Source organism: Coregonus lavaretus (assembly GCF_964263955.1).
Source record: "Coregonus lavaretus genome assembly, chromosome: 17".
NCBI lineage: Eukaryota > Metazoa > Chordata > Actinopteri > Salmoniformes > Salmonidae > Coregonus > Coregonus lavaretus.
This window is the reverse complement of record NC_140004.1, coordinates 26870925-26894058: the sequence shown is the minus strand read 5'-3', so window position 1 is coordinate 26894058 and position 23134 is coordinate 26870925. Positions and strand designations below refer to the sequence as shown.

Below are 23134 nucleotides of genomic sequence, written 5' to 3'. Positions count from 1 at the left end.
GCACCGCTCCTCAGGGCCGTACCCCTCCCACTCCACGAGATACTGGAGACCCCCCATCCGGCGTCTTGAGTCCAAGATGGACCGAACGGTGTACGCCGGAGCCCCCTCGATGTCCAGTGGGGGCGGAGGAGTCTCTCCTATCTCACCTTCCTGGAGTGGACCAGCTACCACCGGCCTGAGAAGAGACACATGGAACGAGGGGTTAATATTCTTATATTCCACAGGCAGATGTAACCTATAACACACCTCGTTCAATCTTCTCAGGACTTTGAAAGGCCCCACAAACCGCCGACCCAGCTTCCGGCAGGGCAGGCGGAGGGGTAGATTTCTGGTAGAGAGCCAGACTCGATCTCCGGGTGCGTACACCGGCCCCTCACTGCGGTGGAGATCGGCGCTCGCCTTGTGACGACGGATGGCCCGCTGCAGGTGGACGTGTGCAGCGTTCCACGTCTCCTCCGAGCGCCTCATCCAATCATCCACCGCAGGGGCCTCGATCTGGCTCTGCTGCCAAGGTGCCAGAACCGGCTGGTAACCTAACACACATTGGAAGGGGGTTAGGTTAGTAGAGGAGTGGCGGAGAGAGTTCTGGGCCATCTCGGCCCAGGGAATGTACCGAGCCCACTCCTCAGGCCGGCCCTGGCAATACGACCTCAGAAACCTACCCACATCCTGGTTGACTCGTTCTACCTGCCCGTTACTCTCCAGGTGGTACCCCGAGGTAAGGCTCACCGAGACCCCCAAACGCTCCATGAACGCTCTCCATACTCGGGAGGTAAACTGGGGGCCTCGATCAGACACTATATCCTCGGGTACCCCGTAATGCCGGAAGACGTGGGTAAATAGTGCCTCTGCGGTTTGTAGGGCAGTAGGAAGACCCGACATAGGGAGAAGACGACAGGCCTTAGAGAACCGGTCCACAACGACCAGGATGGTGGTATTCCCCTGAGAGAGGGGAAGGTCTGTCACAAAATCCACCGAGAGGTGGGACCATGGTCGTTGTGGAACGGGCAGGGGTTGTAACTTACCCCTGGGCAGGTGTCTGGGCGCCTTACACTGGGCGCACACCGAGCAGGAGGAGACATAAATCCTCACATCCCTGGCTAACGTGGGCCACCAGTATTTAGTGCTAAGACAATGCACTGTCCGGCCAATACCCGGATGTCCAGAGGAGGGTGACGTGTGAGCCCAGTAAATGAGTCGATCCCGAATCTCGAGCGGAACGTACTTCCGACCCTCAGGACACTGTGGAGGGCTGGGGTCGGTACGCAACGCTCGCTCGATTTCAGCATCGACCTCCCACACCACCGGTGCCACAAGACAAGACTCCGGTAGTATGGGAGTAGGCTCAACGGACCTCTCCTCCGTGTCATACCGCCGGGACAGCGCATCTGCCTTACCATTCTGGGACCCAGGGATGTACGTGATTTTAAATACGAACCTGGTGAGAAACATACTCCATCGAGCCTGGCGAGGGTTCAGTCTCCTCGCTGCCCGGATGTACTCCAGGTTCCGATGGTCAGTCAAAATGAGGAAAGGGTGTTGAGCCCCCTCAAGCCAATGCCTCCACACCTTAAGGGCCTGAACTACAGCTAACAGCTCCCTGTCCCCGACGTCATAATTTCGCTCTGCCGGGCTGAGCTTTTTAGAGTAAAAAGCACAGGGGCGGAGTTTAGGTGGCGTGCCGGACCGTTGAGAGAGTACGGCCCCTATACCGGCCTCAGACGCGTCCACCTCGACCTGAAAGGGTAATGCGGGATCCGGATGCGCCAGCACCGGAGCCGACGTAAACAGGTCCTTCAGTCTCCTAAAGGCCCTGTCCGCATCAGCTGACCACTGCAGGCGCACCGGACCCCCTTTCAGAAGGGACGTGATGGGAGCTGCCACCTGTCCAAAACCCCGGATAAACCTCCGGTAGTAATTCGCAAAGCCCAAGAACTGCTGCACCTCTTTGACAGGGGTTGGGGTTTGCCAATTACGCACAGCTGACACACGATCCACCTCCATTCTCACCCCTGACGCGGACAACCGATAACCCAAAAAGGAGACCGACTCCTGGAAAAACAGACATTTCTCTGCCTTGACATATAGGTCGTGCTCCAACAGCCTCCTCAATACACGACGCACCAGGGCTATATGCTCGGCTCGGGTAGACGAGTACACTAGAATGTCATCAATGTACACGACCACCCCTTGCCCCTGCATATCCCGGAAAATGTCATCTACGAAGGATTGGAAGACTGATGGAGCATTCATCAACCCATATGGCATGACGAGATACTCGAAATGACCTGACGTGGTACTAAATGCTGTTTTCCATTCGTCGCCCTCCCTAATGCGCACCAAGTTATACGCGCTCCTGAGATCCAGTTTTGTGAAAAACCGCGCTCCATGCAATGACTCCGTCATGGTCGCAAGCAGTGGGAGTGGATAACTGTATTTCACAGTAATCTGATTGAGACCACGGTAATCGATGCACGGGCGCAACCCTCCATCTTTTTTCTTCACAAAAAAGAAGCTTGAGGATGCGGGAGAAGTGGAGGGCCGTATGTATCCCTGTCTCAAAGATTCGGCTATGTAAGTTTCCATAGCTTTTCTCTCCTCTTGAGACAAAGGATACACGTGGCTCCGTGGGAGCGCTGCTCCTGCCTGGAGATCAATCGCACAATCCCCCTGTCTATGAGGAGGCAACTGCGTCGCCCTAGCTTTACTAAACACGAGAGCTAAATCCCCATATTCAGGCGGAATGTGCAGTGCGGGCACTTGGTTTGGACTTTCCACCGAAGTTGCCCCTACGGAAACACCCAGACATCGCCCCTCGCACTGAGCAGACCACCCATTGAGAGCCCTCTGTTGCCACGAAATAGCAGGGTTATGGGTGCTTAACCAGGGAATTCCCAGCACCACCGGGTACGCAGGAGAGTCAATCAGATACAACTGTATAGTCTCTTCATGACCCCCCTGCGCACACATCCTAAGTGGCGCTGTGACCTCCCTAATCAACCCCGACCCCAACGGGCGGCTATCTAAAGCATGAACGGGAAAAGTCTTGTCAACAGGTAGGAGAGGGATCCCTAAATCTAAACAAAACTTCCGATCAACAAAATTCCCAGCTGCGCCTGAATCTACTAGCGCCTTATGAATGGGAATGAGGTGCAACCTGTGGAAAACAAACAGGTATACAAAAGTGCGCAACAGAGAGCTCTGGGTAAGTGGGGCGTCTACTCACCTGGGAAGGCTCCCCAGTGCGTGGCCTGTTGTCTCCTCCCTCGGGGAACCCTCCCCACCACCTGGCCGCAGTGTGCCCTCCACGACCGCACTTGGTGCAGGGGACAGGCCCCCTCGGGCCCCTCCTCCTCCTTTCTCTAGCGCCAGCACCCCCGAGCTCCATAGGGCTCGGCTCGGAGGTGCCGGAGGGTGGAATGGACGGACCCCACTCGGGACGTCCACGGGTGGCCAGCAGGGTGTCCAGACGGATGGACATATCGACCAACTGGTCGAAGGTGAAATTGGTGTCCCTGCAGGCCAACTCACGTTGAACGTCCTCCCGTAGGCTACATCGAAAATGGTCGATGAGGGCCCGTTCATTCCACCCTGCGTCTGCCGCTAGAGTCCGGAACTCCAGCGCGAACGCCTGTGCGCTCCCCCTCCCCTATCTCAGGTGGAATAGACGCTCCCCCGCCGCTTTGCCCTCAGGTGGATGGTCGAACACGGCCTTGAAGCGACGGGAGAACTCGGCGTAGGAGATGGTGGTGGCGTCCATCCTCCTCCACTCGGCATTGGCCCATTCCAACGCCTTGTCCGTGAGACAGGAGATGAGGGCGGAAACGCTCTCGTGTCCCGAGGGCACCGGGTGTACAGTGGCCAGGTAGAGCTCCACCTGCAGGAGGAACCCCTGACACCCGGCAGCTGTTCCGTCATACGCCCTCGGGAGCGCGAGCCGAATCCCACTGGGTTCCGGACCTGGGACTGGTGGACCGGCCGATGGGGGTGGCAGGGTAGGTGGAGGTGTGGGTACCCCTCTGGACTCCCATCGGTGCAGGGTGTTGATGACGTCCTGTAGAGCGGTCCCCAGTTGTCGGATCTGGTCATCCTGGCCGCGGACATGCTCCTCCAGCGACTCAGGCGTGACTGTTGCTCCTGCTGATTCCATTCATTAGGGTGTGTGATTCTGTCAGGGGAGCTGAAGGTGTGTGTGGTGCAGGAATCAAGCGCAGGACGCAGAAGCTAAGTCCAAAAGACTTTAGTGAGTTATTCACATAGTACACAAGAACAATAAGCCCGGAGGCGAAATAAAGGCGCACACAGGCGTCAAACAAAAGGCGCACTAACATGTGCGAAAACCTCTCCAAACAACGGAGGGAAGAATACGTAGCTCAGAACACCAAACAGAGGAGCAATCACACACAACACCAAACAGACACAACAAGAACTAAATAGGACACTAATGAGGACTAACTAGACACAGGTGTACAACAACAAGACAAAACCAAACGAACATGAAACATAGATCGGTGGCAGCTAGTACTCCGGGGACGACGACCGCCGAAACCTGCCCGAACAAGGAGGAGGAGCAGCCTCGGCCGAAACCGTGACAAGTCCATGCAACTTATTATCAAATCAAATCAAATTGTATTTGTCACATGCGCCGAATACAACAGGTATTACAGTGAAATGCTTACTTACAAGACCTAACCAACAATTCAGCTTTAAGATAAATAAGTGTTACGTAAACAATAGATAACCAAAAATTAAAGCAGTAAAATAACAGTAGCGAGGCTATATATCTATGACTATGCATAGTAAACAGAGAGTAGCAGTAGCGTAAAAGAGGGGGGGGGGGGGGACACAATGAAAATAGTCTGGGTAGCCATTTGATTGCCTGTCCAGGTGTCTTATGGCTTGGGGGTAGAAGCTGTTAAGAAGCCTTTTGGACCTAGACTTGGCGCTCCGGTACCGCTTGCCATGCGGTAGCAGAGAGAACAGTCTATGACTTGCCTTCCTCTGACACCGCCTGGTATAGAGGTCCTGGATGGCAGGAAGCTTGGCCCCAGTGATGTACTGGGCCGTACACACTACCCTCTGTAGTGCCTTGCGGTCCGAGGCTGAGCAGTTGCAATACCAGGCAATGTTGCAACCAGTCAGGATGCTCTCGATGGTGCAGCAGTATAACTTTTTGAGGATCTGAGGACCCAAATGTTATGTAACTTGTTTAATGCGATTCTTTACTCCTGAACTTATTTAGGCTTGCCATAACAAAGGGGTTGTATACTTATTGACTCAAGACATTTCAGCTTTTCATTTTTAATTCATTTCAAACATTTCAAAAATCACAATTCCACTTTGACATTATGGGGTATTGTGTGTAGGCCGATGACAAAAAATCTAAATTAATCAATTTGAAATTCAGGCTGTAACACAAAAAAATTTGGAAAAAGTCAAAGGATGTGAATACTTTATGAAGGCACTGTATCTAGAATATGCATCTTTATGTTCTAGTGTAGAGAATACATCTGAATGTATAATCCATGATTTAAATTAATATTCTCTGCTAAATGAGCACAACATTGATTAAAACACACGTGCGCACACACATTTGTGAGGACTTTTTGGGGACCAACAATTGATTCCCATTTAAAGACCTATTTTCCCTAACCCATAACCCTAACCTTAACCCTAAAATATAATTTTTACAAGTGAGGACCAGCAAAATGTTTTTTTTGCTTTACTATTCTTGTGAGGACTTCTGGTACAAGTATAGGAAAACGTGTACACACACACACACACACACTTAAAGACGCGGCCGAACAGTATGGCAGCACCCAGACACAAGCCAAGCCATGGAGAGGGGAAGCAAGGAGAGATGGCACAGAGACCAGCGAGGGATGGCAGAGTGAGGAGGAGCACAGGCCTTCTCGGTACAGGCCGAGAACCCATCTGGGGCAAGAGACAACCCACTAGAACCAACAGCTTCCTACTGCAGCCTTACTGTATAATCACTGTGTGCATGCGTGCGAACGTGACAGAGTGTGTGAATGAGACAGTGAGTGTATACATCTCTGTTTGTCCAAATCTGTTTGCACTGATATTTTCGGCGCCTGTTTGTCTGTGTAGAACTATGTGACATGAATGATATTTTTGGCGCCTGTTTGTCTGTGTAGAACTCTGTGACATGAATGATAACTTAAACACAACACACACACAGATACAAAGAGCTAAATTGTTCTCTCGTAAAAAAAAAACACTCACTGAACAAGGTGCGTTTGCACATTTCTGACAAAGTAAAAATCAGTCGTTCTGCCCCTGAGCAAGGCAGTTAACCCACTGTTAAACCCGGGCGCCATGAATGTCGATTAAGGCAGCCCTCCGCACCTCTCTGATTCAGAGGGGTTGGGTTAAATGCGGAAGACACATTTCAGTTGAATGTGTTCAGTTTAGGTATTCCCTTATGTAGATTATATCACCTGAGTGTTCAAATGTATTAACACTTCCCGTCAAACACACCACACACACCCCTTGCCATTCATCTGTGAAGGGTGATCTGATGAGGGGGTCAGACATGCATGCCCAACATTTTCAATGCATCTCAATGAAGGACCCTCAGCATATACAGTGAGGGGAAAAAAGTATTTGATCCCCTGCTGATTTTGTACGTTTGCACACTGACAAAGAAATGATCAGTCTATAATTTTAATGGTAGGTTTATTTGAACAGTGAGAGCAACAAAAAAACAAAAAAATCCAGAAAAACGCATGTCAAAAATGTTATAAATTGATTTGCATTTTAATGAGGGAAATAAGTATTTGACCCCCTCTCAATCAGAAAGATTTCTGGCCCCCAGGTGTCTTTTATACAGGTACTTTTTTCCCCTCACTGTACACAGCTGTCACCCACACACAGCACGGACACCCACACACGCACCCACACCCAGCACAGACACACACACATCCACACCCAGAACGGACACACACACACCCACACCCAGAACGGACACACACACACACACACCCACAGCACAGACACACACACACAGCACGGACACACACACACCTACGGATACAACTGTCCCCTCAGCATCTAAGTGGTCCTCATTCACACGATCAGCACAAGTGTGAGTTTGTGTGTGTGTGTCTGTGTGTGTCTGTGTGTGTGTGCGTGACCCAGAGGAATATTGCCACAAGCACTGCCTTGTCTCAAGACAAAGAGGGGGTTAGAACGTCATTAGTCTCAGACTGCAGGACCCACACACACACTCCTCCTGGCCTATTACATATGCTAATCCCAGTGACACAGAGAGACTCATCTGGATGGGAGAAGCTTTGTTTAAGACACAAACACACCTCACACAAAAACACTGCCTGCGCATACAGTGCCTTGCAAAAGTATTCATCCCCCTTGGCGTTTTTCCTATTTTGTTGCATTACAACCTGTAATTTAAATGGATTTTTATTTGGATTTCATATAATGGACATACACAAAATAGTCCAAATTGGTGAAGTGAAATGAAAATTGAAATGAAAAAAATGTATTCACCCCCTTTCCTATGAAGCCCCTAAATAAGATCTGGTGCAACCAATTACCTTCAGAAGTCACATAATTAGTTGAATAAAGACCACCTGTGTCACAAGATCTCAGTATATATACACCTCTTCTGAAAGGCCCCAGAGTCTGCAACACCACTAAGCAAGGGGCACCACCAAGCAAGCGGCACCATGAAGACCAAGGAACTCTCCAAACAGGTCAGGGACAAAGTTGTGGAGAAGTACATATCAGGGTTGGGTTATAAAAAAATATCTGAAACTTTGAACATCCCACAGAGCACCATTAAATCCACAACAAACCTGCCAAGAGTGGGCCGCCCACCAAAACTCAAGGACCAGGCAAGGAGGGCATTAATCAGAGAGGCAACAAAGAGACCAAAGATAACCCTGAAGGAGCTGCAAAGCTCCACAGCGGAGATTGAAGTATCTGTCCATAGGACCACTTTAAGCCGTACACTCCACAGAGCTGGGCTTTACGGAAGAGTGGCCAGAAAAAGGCCATTGCTTAAAGAAAAAAATAAGCTAACACGTTTGATGTTCACCAAAATGCATGTGGGAGACTCCCCAAACATATGGAAGAAGGTACTCTGGTCAGATGAGACTAAAATTGAGGTTTTTGGCCATCAAGGAAAATGCTATGTCTGGCGCAAACACAACACCTCTCATCACCCGAGAACACCATCCCCACAGTGAAGCATGGTGGTGGCAGCATCATGCTGTGGGGATGTTTTTCATCGGCAGGGACTGGAAAATTGGTCAGAATTGAAGGAATGATGGATGGTGCTAAATACAGGGAAATTCTTGAGGGAAACATGTTTCAGTCTTCCAGAGATTTGAGACTGGGACGGAGGTTCACCTTCCAGCAGGACAATGACCCTAAGCATACTGCTAAAGCAACACTCGAGTGGTTTAAGGGGAAATATTTAAATGTCTTGGAATGGCCTAGTCAAAGCCCAAACCTCAATCCAATTGAGAATCTGTGGTATGACTTAAAGATTGCTGTACACCAGCGGAACCCATCCAACTTGAAGGAGCTGGAGCAGTTTTGCCTTGAAGAATGGGCAAAAATCCCAGTGGCTAGATGTGCCAAGCTTAAAGAGACATACCCCAAAAGACTTGCAGCTGTAATTGCTGCAAAAGGTGGTTCTACAAAGTATTGACTTTGGGGAGGGTGAATAGTTATGCACGCTCAAGTTCTGTTTTTTTGGTCTTATTTCTTGTTTTTTCACAAAAAAAATATTTTGCATCTTCAAAGTGGTAGGCATGTCGTGTAAATCAAATAAATAATATGCAATTTAGCAGCCGCTTTTATCCAAAGCGACTTACAGTCATGCGTGCATACATTTTTTTTTTGTGTATGGGTGGTCCCGGGGATCGAACCCACTACCCTGGTGTTACAAGCGCCGTGCTCTACCAGCTGAGCTTCAGAGGACCACAAATGATACAAAACCCCCCAAAATCCATTTTAATTCCAGGTTGTAAGGCAACAAAAAAGGAAAATGCCAAGGGGGGTGAATACTTTCACAAGCCACTGTACACACAGAGTTCCCCTACTGGCCTAGGGTCGAGAGAGAGAGAGAGGGGGGGGGGGGGGGGGAGAGAGAGAGTGACAGAGAAAGACAGAGAGAGAGAGAGAGACAGAGAGAGAGAGAGAGAGAGAGAGAGAGAGAGAGAGAGAGAGAGAGAGAGAGAGAGAGAGAGAGAGAGAGAGAGAGAGAGAGAGAGAGAGAGAGAGAGAGAGACATCCAACACTGTATAATGACATTTGAAATGTCTTTATTCTTTTGGAACTTTTGTGAGTTTAATGTTTACTCTTCATTTGTTATAGTCTATTTCACTTGCTTTGGCAATGTAAACATATGTTTCCCATGCCAATAAAGCCACTTAAATTTAAATGTAAATAGAGAGAGAGACAGAATGACAGAGAGAGAGGGAGACAGAGAGTGAGCGAAAGAGAGAGTGAGAGCGAGAGAATGAGGGAGAGAGAGAGAGAGAGAGAGAGAATGAGGGAGAGAGAGAGAGAGAGAGAGAGTGAGAGAGAGAGAGAGAGAGAGAGAGAGAATGAGGGAGAGAGAGAGAGAGAATGAGGGAGAGAGAGAGAGAGAGAATGAGGGAGAGAATGAGAGAGTTAATGAGAGAGTAGGGGAGGAAGAGAGATAAAAAGTCCAGCTATTAAACCATTTCCATAAAGTCCCTCTCTAACCTTGTCCTCATACATCAGGGTATAAAATCATTCTAAATACTGTTAGCTCACACTAATAAACACACTGCAAACTTGAAGAGCCGTAACACTGGAGTCAGCAATGCAACACACAGACACCCTTCCTCTACGGCCACATGGTAACCTGACCTCTCTCCTCTCCTCAGAGCAGTGTAGTTTCTGACATTAAACATCATAAAGGAATGATAGCTCCCTACTCCTCACACCTTTGCTTAGCGTTCTGTCACAAATAACTTAATCAATTGCACTACACAAATATAGATTGGATCTGATTTTATCTTATTTATATAAATGTTGGTGCAAGGTGCAGTAGTGTGCGGAGACCCCTCTCTCCCCCATCCACTCTCTCTCTCCTCCCTGCTCCCCCCCATCTGCCAGCTGTAATCCCGGTTGGAGCAATGTTCGGGGTCTAATCCTGAGGTCTAATCCTGTCTGTGTATACTACACTGTGAGAACTCATGGCACAGGGCAGCGTGAGGAAAAACACTGGCGACAAAAATGACAGAGAGACACTCTCCTCCTCCCGTTCTTCTCTTACTCTCTCCATCTTCCCCCTTCCCCCCATCCATTCATACAGAACTGTGCATCAAGGCCATGCCGTGTCACAGATTAATCCCTGCCCACCTCCCCTTCACACACACACACACAAATTCATGGCGACTGCTTTTACATCATTAACATGAGCCGCTGTGCACAGTGACATCATTAATGTGAGCCAGGTTCTTAGGAGCACCTTTAATGGCTTTTTAAATATGACAGGCTGACAGTGGCCAAGCAGCAGGGTGTGTGTGTGTGGTAGAATTGTGTCTCTTACACACAAACACACTGCTGCTTGGCCACTCTGTCAGCCTGTCATATAAAGAACCTATAAGTTACTGTGTGATATTTGCTTTCTCAGCCAGATCTACATGCAGAGCTTATGATGGATTCTGAATAATTAGGGAGATAATTGCTCAGGGGGGTGAGACGGGGAAGATCAATTGCAGAGTCGTTGTGTATGTTCGTGTATGTGTGTGTAACAGTGTTGCTTCCATCCCTCTCCTCGCCCCCTGGGCTTGAACCAGGGACCCTCTGCACACATCGACAACAGTCACCCTCGAAGCACCGTTACCCGTCGCTCCACAAAAGCCGCGGCCCTTGCAGAGCAAGGGAAACAACTACTTCAAGGTCTCAGAGCGAGTGACGTCACCGATTGAAATGCTACTAGTGCGCACCGTTAACTAGCTAGCCATTTCACACCGGTTACATGTGTGTGGTATTGAATTGCCATATGTGTAGTTAGGGCTATGCCTGTGTGAGAGTACTGCTGCTCAGATACTGGAAATGTGTGCATGTTTGCATGACACACAAACATGCACCCAAACAAACATAAGTACTGGAAGAACACTGCACTGCGGGTTTGATTGCATTGAGCCTTGACTGTGTAACTAAAACAGACTTACGCTCAGTGGTGGAAAAAGTACTCAGTTGTCATACAAGTAAATGCTATACATCAAATTCCTTATATTAAGCAAAACAAAGGGAACCATTTTCTAGTTTAAAAAAAGTATAATTACCGACAGACAGGGGCACACTGCAACACTCAGACATAATTTACAAACGCAGTATCTGTGTTTAGTGAGTCTGCCAGATCAGAGGCAGTAGGGATGACAACGCATTATAGTGATAGGTGTGTGAATTGAAACATATTGCTGTCGTGCCTGAGCATTCTAAATGTAATGAGTACTTTTGTCAGGGAAAATGTATGGGAGTAAAAAGTACATATTTTGATTAGGAATGTAATGGAGTAATAGTAAAAAAATATAAATAGTAAAGTAAAAATACCCCAAAAAACGACTTAAGTAGTACTTCAAAGTATTTTTACTTAAGGACTTTACACCACTGATTACGCTTCTGTGTGTGTTTGTATGTCTGAGTGTGTGCGTGCGTACGAAAAAGAACAGAGAAAGACTGACGCTTCGACACGCATGCTTTTCCTCTTTTCCTTCGTTCCTGCTGGCATCTGTGTAGAGAGCGGGGACAGTCACTCCTCTCAGCCTTTGTTCAGCACAGAGACAGACAAACAATGTGTGTGTGTGGCTGGCTAGTCAGACAGCACCTGCACTAGGCTCACAATGTTTTTAACAATGTGAGATGTTTCTAACAATGTACACACACACACACCTCTAACAAAAGCATGATCAGAGCTGCCTCCCACTATGCCACTGTCAAGGAAAAGAGCAGTCCCCCCCTCCTATCTGCCTCCCTCCCTCCTTACCCTCTCATCTGCCCCATTCCCCCTCTCTATCTCCCTCCCTCCTCTCTTCCCCTCAGACAATGGTGAGCAGACGACACCTCAGACAGTGCTGATCAAACCAGAGCCCAGAGCATACATATCATTACTGACACACAGACACATTTTCTCTCTGACATATGATAAGAGTCACACACACCTCCACTGGCAGCCAGACAATGAGCTCCAATCACCATCATCATCGCCGTTCATCTCTTCCTCTCATATCTGCTCTGACTACAGAAACAGACAATCCTAATAGATGGATGTTGTGATGTTGTGGGACGGAGAGCAGCTCATGAGAGAGGGAGGGAGGCAGCTTTGTGAAGACTGGAGCAGGCAAGAGAGAGAGAAAACAAGAGTGGGAGAGAAAGAGAAAGAGAAAGAGAGAGAGAGCGTGAAATAAGGGAGAAAGGAAAAGCGGGAGAGAGAGAAAGGTCCGCCGTAGGCAGACCTGGCTCTCAAGAGAAGACAGGCTATGTGCACACTGCCCACAAAATGCACTTCCTAACTTCCTGCCAAATGTATGACCATATTAGAGACACATATTTCCCTCAGATTACACAGACCCACAAAGAATTAGAAAACAAATCACATTTTGATAAACTCCCATATCTACTGGGTGAAATACCACAGTGTGCCATCTTTAGCAGCAAGATTTGTGACTTGTTGCCACAAGAAAAGGGCAACCAGTGAAGAACAAAGACCACTGTAAATACAACCCACTGTACATAGACACCACACTGTACATAGACACAACACTGTACATAGACACAACACTGTACATAGACACAACACTGTACATAGACAAAATGACATTTGAAATGACTTTATTCTTTTGGAACTTGTGTGAGTGTAATATTTACTGTTAACTTTTTGTTTATATCACTTTTGTTTATCTATTTCACTTGCTTTGGCAATGTAAACATATGTTTTCCATGCCAATAAAGCACCTTGAAATGAAAGGAATAAAAGGGGTAGAGAGAAAAGAATAGTGACAGAGAGAGAGAGAGAGAGAGAGAGAGAGAGAGAGAGAGAGAGAGAGAGAGAGAGAGAGAGAGAGAGAGAGAGAGAGAGAGAGAGAGAGAGAGAGAGAGAGAGAGAGAGAGAGAGAGAGAGAGAGAGAGAGAGAGAGAGAGAGAGAGAGAGACGGGGCAGCTGGTTAAATTGGGTATGTTAAAGCAGATATCTCCATATGAATGCACCTCTGGGCCACTCTAAACACTACATATGCATTACTAATACTGTTCAAACACCTGGAGCTCAATATTCTATTCACTGGTGTGCGTTCGTGCATGTTTTAGCAGGTGTTCAGAGGGCAAATAGCAATCAATATAACTCAATTGGACCCTTCCCCAACTGATACACAGAGACATAAGCACACATTAACGCATGCACACACACACAAATATGCAGTATGCTGTGAGATATCCCAGTTCTTGTCCATGAGCGTAGATAGATACAACGGCAAAACTACATCCCAGACCTTTATTGGAAATTATGATAGGTTATTTAATCCGCTGTGAAAGGGTGTGTGTCTAAGGGTCATTATATGAATGAGTTGTTGACATTTTCTCTCCATAAACAGATGAGTGAGATCAACAGAACAGAAAGTAAGCCAGTTATCCTCCAACCACACAGGATATGACCTGAACTACACCATCTCGGGGAGCAGAGAAAGACAGAGGCAGAGAGTGAGGGATAGAGGCAGAGAGAGGGGATGTGGGGAGCAAAGGAGGGGGAAGAGAGAGAGAGAGGTGCTGCTCATGTGTAATTCATGAGCGAGCAGAGGATAAAGGCTCTTTTAAACATGACGAGAGAGAGAAGAGCAAGAGAGAAAGAATGAGGTGCATTCCAAAAGAGTGACTTCACTTGTTCTTTTTCTTTTATCTCTCTCTCGCTCTCGCTCTCTCTCTCTCTCTCTCTCTCTCACGCCATCTTGGTTTCTTTCTTTTGTTTTCATTCACTTTCAGGAGGAAGACAGGAGCAGCCCTAGAAAACAGGAGAGCGGGGAGGGAGAGAGAGAGCGATAGACGGAGGGAGATAGAGAGGGGGGGACAGAGGAGAAGAGGACAGGATGTGGGGAGAGGAGGATAGGAGTAGAGAGGAAAGGGAGAGGTGCGCTAGAGGAGGGGAGGAGAGGGGAGGGGGGAGCCAGACTTGGAAAATGAAATGAAAATGTCAGGGTCGCAGGTGGTACACCTCATAATGGAAAGGACACCAGAAGAAATATGGGCAGAAAGGAAGGGAGGAAAAGAGGAAAGGAAGCAAAGAAAAGCAAGATGCTTCTTTTGTGTTCCTGTTCCTATATACTATCATTTGCCTGACCATGTGGCACAAAGCCAGTTACGTACTTAACACTACACTCATAGCCTACATACACCACACTTCATACACATCATACACAAACACTATTTGATTTGAATTATTTATTCCAACATAAAAACAAGGCTCAGTTACATTAACCTCTTAAGGATCGCACCCTTTTTTTCAATTTTCGCCTAAAATGACATACCCAAATCTAACTGCCTGTAGCTCAGGACCTGAAGCAAGGATATGCATATTCTTGATACCATTTGAAAGGAAACACTTTGAAGTTTGTGGAAATGTGAAATGAATGTAGGAGAATATAACACATTAGATCTGGTAAAATATAATACAAACAAAAATACATGCGTTTTCTATTAATTTTTTCTGTTCCATCATCTTTGAAATGCAAGAGAAAGGCCATAATATCATATAGGAGTTTAGACGCATCTAGATGGCCGGGCGGGGTGGGTGTGGAGCCAGAGACAGCAGGGGTTCAAACTGTAGAACCCAGTTCCTACATTTGAATATAAAAATGGATTTTATCAAACAAAACTATGCTACATTTAATCTCTGGGAGCCTTAGGATGACAAATCAGAGCAAGATTACTGAATGTAAGAACATTATTTACCTTCAGAGGTGAATGTATCAAACCAGTTGCCGTGATACGTTTTTTGTTGTTGTGCACTCTCTTCAAACAATAGCATGGTATTTTTTCACTGTAATAGCTACTGTAAATTGGACAGTGCAGTTAGATGAACAATAATTGAAGCTTTCTGCCCATATAAGACATGTCTATGTCCTGGAAAGTTTGCTGTAATTTATTATTATTTTTATAAAAAAAGTTTAGGGGGTAGATCCACTTTAATATTGCAGATAGATTGTAACTTCCATCAATGTAATTGTCTGCATCACTTCCAATCCCCCATATGTTTTTCTTTCTTATATATATATACATACACACATACAGTTGAAGTCGGAAGTTTACATACATTTAGGTTGGAGTCATTAAAACTTGTTTTTCAACAAATGTCTTGTTAACAAACTATAGTTTTGGCAAGTCGGTTAGGACATCTACTTTGTGCATGACACAAGTAATTTTTCCAACAATTGTTTACAGACAGATTATTTCACTTATAATTCACTGTATCACAATTCCAGTGGGTCAGAAGTTTACATACACTAAGTTGATTGTGCCTTTAAACAGCTTGGAAAATTCCAGAAAATGATGTCATGGCTTTAGAAGCTTCTGATAGGCTAATTGATATCATTTGAGTCAATTGGAGGTGTACCTGTGGATATATTTCAAGGCCTACCTTCAAACTCAGTGCCTCTTTGCTTGACATCATGGGAAAATCAAAAGAAATCAGCCAAGACCTCAGAAAAAAAATTGTAGACCTCCACAAGTCTGGTTCATCCTTGGGAGCAATTTCCAAACGCCTGAAGGTACCACGTTCATCTGTACAAACAATAGTATGCAAGTATAAACACCATGGGACCACGCAGCCGTCAAACCGGTCAGGAAGGAGACGCGTTCTGTCTCCTAGAGATGAACGTACTTTGGTGCGAAAAGTGCAAATCAATCCCAGAACAACAGCAAAGGACCTTGTGAAGATGCTGGAGGAACAGGTACAAAAGTATCTATATCCACAGTAAAACGAGTCCTATATCGACATAACCTGAAAGGCAGCTCAGCAAGGAAGAAGCCACTGCTCCAAAACTGCCATAAAAAAAACCAGACTACGGTTTGCAACTGCACATGGGGACAAAGATCGTACTTTTTGGAGAAATGTCCTCTGGTCTGATGAAACAAAAATATAACTGTTTGGCCATAATGACCATTGTTATGTTTGGAGGAAAAAGGGGGATGCTTGCAAGCCGAAGAACACCATCCCAACCGTGAAGAACGGGGGTGGCAGCATCATGCTGTGGGGGTGCTTTGCTGCAGGAGGGAGTGGTGCACTTTACAAAATAGATGGCATCAGGGGAAGGAAAATTATGTGGATATATTGAAGCAACATCTCAAGACATCAGTCAGGAAGTTAAAGCTTGGTCACAAATTGGTCTTCCAAATGGACAATGACCCCAAGCATACTTCCAAAGTTGTGGAAAAATGGCTTAAGGACAACAAAGTCAAGGTATTGGAGTGGCCATCACAAAGCCCTTACCTCAATCCTATAGAACATTTGTGGGCAGAACTGAAAAAGCGTGTGCGAGCAAGGAGGCCTACAAACCTGACTCAGTTAAACCAGCTCTGTCAGGAGGAATGGGCCAAAATTCACCCAACTTATTGTGGGAAGCTTGTGGAAGGCTTCCCGAAACGTTTGACCCAAATTAAACAATTTAAAGGCAATGCTACCAAATAATAATTGAGTGTATGTAAACTTCTGACCCACTGGGAATGTGATGAAAGAAATAAAAGCTGAAATAAATCATTCTCTCTACTATTATTCTGACATTTCACATTCTTAAAATAAAGTGGTGATCCTAACTGACCTAAGACAGGGAATTTTTACTAGGATTAAATGTCAGGAATTGTGAAGAACCTAGTTTAAATGTATTTGGCTAAGGTGTATGTAAACATCCGACTTCAACTGTACATACATACATATATTCACATACATATCCTTAAAAAATATATATTTCCCTTTATTACTTTCCAACCCCACCACCCCTTCCCTAATTGGAGTAAACTGGTGAACAACAACGCTTAGGCCTCTACTTCCATCTTATACATACTATATACATTTTATGGACACAATAAATATATTTTGTTTGTTTTTACTCCTGAACTTCCTCTACCCTCAACCTCTCCGATCATTTTCATGATGTCCATCCGGTTTGCTTCTATCTGCCATATCTTTCTAACTGTGCTCTTTCACAAAAGCTCTCAATCTATAACCTATATACTTATTATGGACACAGTATGCTTTACATGAGTTATCTTGTTGTTATTAGTTGTTGTTAGTTGTTATTAGTCCCATCCTTCAACTCCATTCAACACCACCCATCTATCTCTTAACACCATCCATATTGGATTTCTATTTGCCATATATTTTTCAACTGTACTGTGATGTTTTACAAAAAGAATAGAACCTTTCTATTCTCATTGTTTCTACAGATTGTGAATTGAAAATATTTTTTTTGGCTAAAAGTATTATTATATTATTGATCGATTGACTATGACTTTTCAGATCACCCAGTAATGCTATCTGCAGGGTTAGCTCCAGGTAAATATTGCAATCCTTTAGCCATTCCTGTCCAAAAACAAGCTACAAATGGACAGTACCAAAACAAATGATCTAATGATTCTGTCTCTTCGCAGCAAAATCTGCAGAGCTGGGAAGATTGTATCTCCATATAAATAACATTCTATTGGTAGCAAGAATTTTATATAATAATTTAAATTGAAAAATTCTAAGTTTTGATTCCGGCGTCGTTTTGCGTATTAGTTCAGAAACACTATGCCATGGGATCGGTACGTCAAAAATCTCTTCCCAACTATTTTGCAATCTATATGGGACGGCTGTCAATCCTTTGGTCCTTAAATGAAACTGGTATACTTTTTTATTTATCACAGTTTTCTTTAACCAATTATGTTCTTTAATGCAAGGCCGACAGACAAGTTCCTTACTTTTTCCCCCTTCCACTTTCCTCTTCCATTTTTGCGGTAATGCTGCAATTATTTGGTTGTAATTTTGGGTAGAGCAGACATTTCCATATGTTTTTGTTAGCTGCATGTGCGACATAACTCCACCAGTCCTACCGATGATATCATTTACGAAGATTATACATTTTTTAAACATTTTGTCAAAAAAAAAAAGTTTTTTATCAATTAGTATTTCTGTCCTCCGAATTCATATTCATTATATACAGTGGGGAGAACAAGTATTTGATACACTGCCGATTTTGCAGGTTTTCCTACTTACAAAGCATGTAGAGGTCTGTAATTTTTATCACAGGTACACTTCAACTGTGAGAGATGGAATCTAAAATATAAATCCAGAAAATCACATTGTATGATTTTTAAGTAATTAATTTGCATTTTATTGCATGACATAAGTATTTGATCACCTACCAACCAGTAAGAATTCCGGCTCTCACAGACCTGTTAGTTTTTCTTTAAGAAGCCCTCCTGTTTTCCACTCATTACCTGTATTAACTGCACCTGTTTGAACTCGTTACCTGTATAAAAGACACCTGTCCACACACTCAATCAAACAGACTCCAACCTCTCCACAATGGCCAAGACCAGAGAGCTGTGTAAGGACATCAGGGATAAAATTGTAGACCTGCACAAGGCTGGGATGGTCTACAGGACAATAGGCAAGCAGCTTGGTGAGAAGGCAAAAACCTATGGCGCAATTATTAGAAAATGGAAGAAGTTGAAGATGACGGTCAATCACCCTCGGTCTGGGGCTCCATGCAAGATCTCACCTCGTGGGGCATCAATGATCATGAGGAAGGTGAGGGATCAGCCCAGAACTACACGGCAGGACCTGGTCAATGACCTGAAGAGAGCTGGGACCACAGTCTCAAAGAAAACCATTATTAACACACTACGCTGTCATGGATTAAAATCCTGCAGCGCACGCAAGGTCCCCCTGCTCAAGCCAGCGCATGTCCAGGCCTGTCTGAAGTTTGCCAATGACCATCTGGATGATCCAGAGGAGGAATGGGAAAAGGTCATGTGGTCTGATGAGACAAAAATAGAGCTTTTTGGTCTAAACTCCACTCGCCGTGTTTGGAGGAAGAAGAAGGATGAGTACAACCTCAAGAACACCATCCCAACCGTGAAGCATGGAGGTGGAAACATCTTTCTTTGGGGATGCTTTTCTGCAAAGGGGACAGGACGACTGCACCATATTGAGGGGAGGATGGATGGGGCCATGTATCGCGAGATCTTGGCCAACAACCTCCTTCCCTCAGTAAGAGCATTGAAGATGGGTCGTGGCTGGGTCTTCCAGCATGACAACGACCCGAAACACACAGCCAGGGCAACTAAGGAGTGGCTCCGTAAGAAGCATCTCAAGGTCCTGGAGTGGCCTAGCCAGTCTCCAGACCTGAACCCAATAGAAAATCTTTGGAGGGAGCTGAAAGTCCGTATTGGCCAGCGACAGCCCCGAAACCTGAAGGATCTGGAGAAGGTCTGTATGGAGGAGTGGGCCAAAATCCCTGCTGCAGTGTGTGCAAACCTGGTCAAGACCTACAGGAAACGTATGATCTCTGTAATTGCAAACAAAGGTTTCTGTACCAAATATTAAGTTCTGCTTATCTGATGTATCAAATACTTATGTCATGCAATAAAATGCAAATTAATTACTTATAAATCATACAATGTGATTTTCTGGATTTTTGTTTTAGATTCCGTCTCTCACAGTTGAAGTGTACCTATGATAAAATTACAGACCTCTACATGCTTTGTAAGTAGGAAAACCTGCAAAATTGGCAGTGTATCAAATACTTGTTCTCCCCACTGTAAATAGGCCCGTTTAATTTTGTCTGGCTTGCCGTTCCAAATAAAATTGAATCTTTTTTTCTCATATAATTAAAAAAACTGTTCGCTAGGCGTAGGCAAGACCATAAGCAAATAGGTAAACTGGGATAATACTAAAGAGTTAATCAGGGTGATTTTTCCACAAATAGACAGGTATTTACCTTTCCATGGTAGCAAGATCTTATCTATTTTTGCTAACTTTCTATTAAAATGTATTGGAGTGAGATCATTTATTTCATTTGGGATATGTATTCCGAGTATATCCACATCACCATCAGACCATTTTATTGGTAAACTACATGGTAATGTAAAAATTGTATTTTTTTGTGATCCAATACGTAATATAGTACATTTATCATAATTTGGTTTGCTGTTACTTACAACAGTCATGCTAATCACATTAGCGCACGTTAGCTCAACATCCCGTATACGGGACACCGATATCGTAGAGGTTAATAGAAACAACACAGCTAAATCCAAGCCAGTTCACTTCTATTGAGAGCTACAGTACCGGACCACTTCACCATTACAACATGTTAACACACTGAGGCACTGAGACACAGGCATCTGGATCGCAGAGAGAGTGTGTGTCAGGTTAACCCCATAAAACCCACAGACAGGTGCCGGTTACTTCAGACACACACATACTTTGTCATGCGTGGCTGGAGCAGTGTGAGATGATGTATCTAGACGTGGACTCTGTCTGACTCCATAGCAAACAGCCTCTAAGTACCTCTCCTCACAACACCTCTCTCTCTCTTTCTTCTCTAAAGTATTCAATGTTTTACCTCCATAAGGGGTAGTGAACGAGTGTACACTTCAGGAAGAAAGGGTAGAGAATTGGAAAATTCGAATCCAGCCAGCCAGTGATGATGCATTAGTCAGCTCTGCCAGGGAGGTCTGGACAGGCCCTTACTGCTCCTCTCTGCCCTCTGATTGGCTTGCCTCTGGGAGACACGGTGCTGCTGGGAGACAAAGAGCTCAGAGACGCCAGATGTCACATCAGAAAGACCTGCGCTCTCATTGGACAGAGCCCTGTGAGGAGTGTTCTGATTGGACAGGGCTCTATGAGGAAGGCTATGATTGGCTAGGGTTGACAGAGGGGATTTTGAGACTGCATCACTTCTTTCATACTGGGTAAGGGCTAGTATGTGTGTGTCAGGAGTGTGTGTGTCAGGTGTATGTGTGTCAGATATGTGTGTGTGACTCCTCTCCCTCCTGAGTGTACCCAGGCTGGTCTGAGCTGATGCTAGCGCCACCTGTATGTCACACAGGTCCGCTGCAGCTCTGTCCCTCTGCTCCTCCCACTCCTTCCTTAGCCTATCAGCAGCAAGCAGGAAGTCCCTCCCACACTGAGCCAACGCCTCCTCACCTACACACAAAAACACACGAAAGGTTTTTACTATGGTTGGCAGTGGAGTGTGAGAGGTTAGAGTTTGAGAGCTGCCAAGGGTTTATAGTGAAGTAACAGATGAGCCTAAATAAACACTTCACATTGCCACCGGAGACACGGCTCATACAGCCCTTAGCCAGTCCTTAGAACACAGCTCTCACACACACACACACAGCCTAGGCCTCAGAACAGACGACTCACAGACCTTAGCCGAGGCCTCAGAACACAGGGCTGGAATGGAACATTTCTGGGATTTAGAGGGGGAGGAGGAGGGGAAAGGGAATATGTGTGTGTGTGTGTGTGTAAAACTAGATCTGGATGGGATCCACCAGGCCTTCCCTCTGTGTCAGGAGTGTTTGGTGTGTGAGAGGGGTTCTATGTATGCATAAAGACTGTAGCATGGGACTAGAAGAGGACTAGAACGCTACCGAAACACAGAATGGGAGTGTTACCCATAGAAATAAGAATAATAGAACAGGTTTGGAAGCTCTAACCCTGGCAATTGACAGGTAAACTCACGGGTACACTCACAATGGCTGCCTGGTAATGTGATGCAATAACTTCCATGGTTAAACTGATGCTGGATTGCCATGGTAATGTAGAATGTTCATTCAAATGATGCTAACTGATGTGGTTACTGCAATGGAATGTATTTTTTGTAATATCAGTTGACTCAACAAATCACAGCACAGATTGAAGGGGACAATTCCTGCTTTTACTTCCTGGCATGGGTCCACCTATTATGCCAGCATTGACTTCAATGGAGACGCCCTTTCTATTCATTCTTATTTCTATGGTGTTACCTTCTTCCTGTGACGGTGTGAGAGCCTGAAGAGCCTCTCTCAGTTCTGATTGGTTCCTCTCAAATGCTGACAGTAAGTCACCAAGGGCCGCCTCCGATGCAGAGATAACCAATGCATCATAACCAGATAGGATATCTGAAAACACACACACACAAACTCAGCAACACATCATAACAGGAGAGTAGTTCTAAGAGAATACACAACACACACAGTCTGATGTTACCTCGTAGTGGATCACACACACTCTGTTGGATCTCGTTCTGGAACTGGCTATAGGCGTGTCTTAGACCCTGGTGGAGCTGCTGTGATTGGTTCGCCTGCAATGAGGACAGCCGCCTTTGGAACTGAAGCTCCGCCTCCCCAGCCTCTAACTGACACACACAGAGACAAAAGAGTACCTCAGTGTGTGTGTGTGAGTGAGTGAGTGAGTGAGTGAGTGAGTGAGTGAGTGAGTGAGTGAGTGAGTGAGTGAGTGAGTGAGTGAGTGAGTGAGTGAGTGAGTGAGTGAGTGTGTGTAGGTGTATGTACAGTAACAGTCAAAAGTTTGGACACACCTACTCATTCAGGGGTTTTTCTTTATTTTTACTATTTTCTACTTTGTAGAATAATAGTGAAGACATCAAAACTATGAAATAAAACATATGGAATCATGTCGTAACCAAAGAAGTGTTAAACAAATATATATATTTTATATTTGAGATTCTTCTAATAGCCCCCCTTTGCCTTGATGACAGCTTTGCACACTCTTGGCATTCTCTCAAACAGCTTCACCTAGAATTCAATTCCAACAGCCTTGAAGGAGTTCCCACATATGCTGAGCACTTGTTGGCTGCTTTTCCTTCACTCTGCGGTCCAACTCATCCCAAACCATCTCAATTGGGTTGAGGTCGGGGGATTGTGGAGGCCAGGTCATCTGATGCAGCATTTCATCACTCTCTGTCTTGTTAAAATAGGCCTTACACAGCCTGGAGGTATGTTGGGTCATTGTCCTGTTGAAAAACAAATGATAGTCCCACAACCGAGATGGGATGGCGTATCACTGCAGAATGCTGTGGTAGCCATGCTGGTTAAGTGTGCCTTGAATTCTAAATAAATCACAGAC

At 45.5% G+C, this 23134-nt stretch overlaps 1 protein-coding gene across 3 annotated transcripts in view; it reads right to left on the bottom strand.

Moving 5' to 3' along the window:
* LOC311144669 (repulsive guidance molecule B-like) overlaps positions 1 to 23134 on the bottom strand; it is a gene marked incomplete at its 5' end in the record, with an annotated part of 81176 nt that overhangs the window by 35965 nt on the left and 22077 nt on the right. For all 3 annotated transcript variants that reach the window (XM_084180738.1, XM_084180739.1, XM_084180740.1), the window contains 2 exons: positions 22033 to 22167; positions 22256 to 22403. In XM_084180738.1, the coding sequence (XP_084036864.1) occupies positions 22033 to 22167; positions 22256 to 22403 (283 nt within the window). The remainder of the gene's footprint in view (positions 1 to 22032; positions 22168 to 22255; positions 22404 to 23134) is intronic.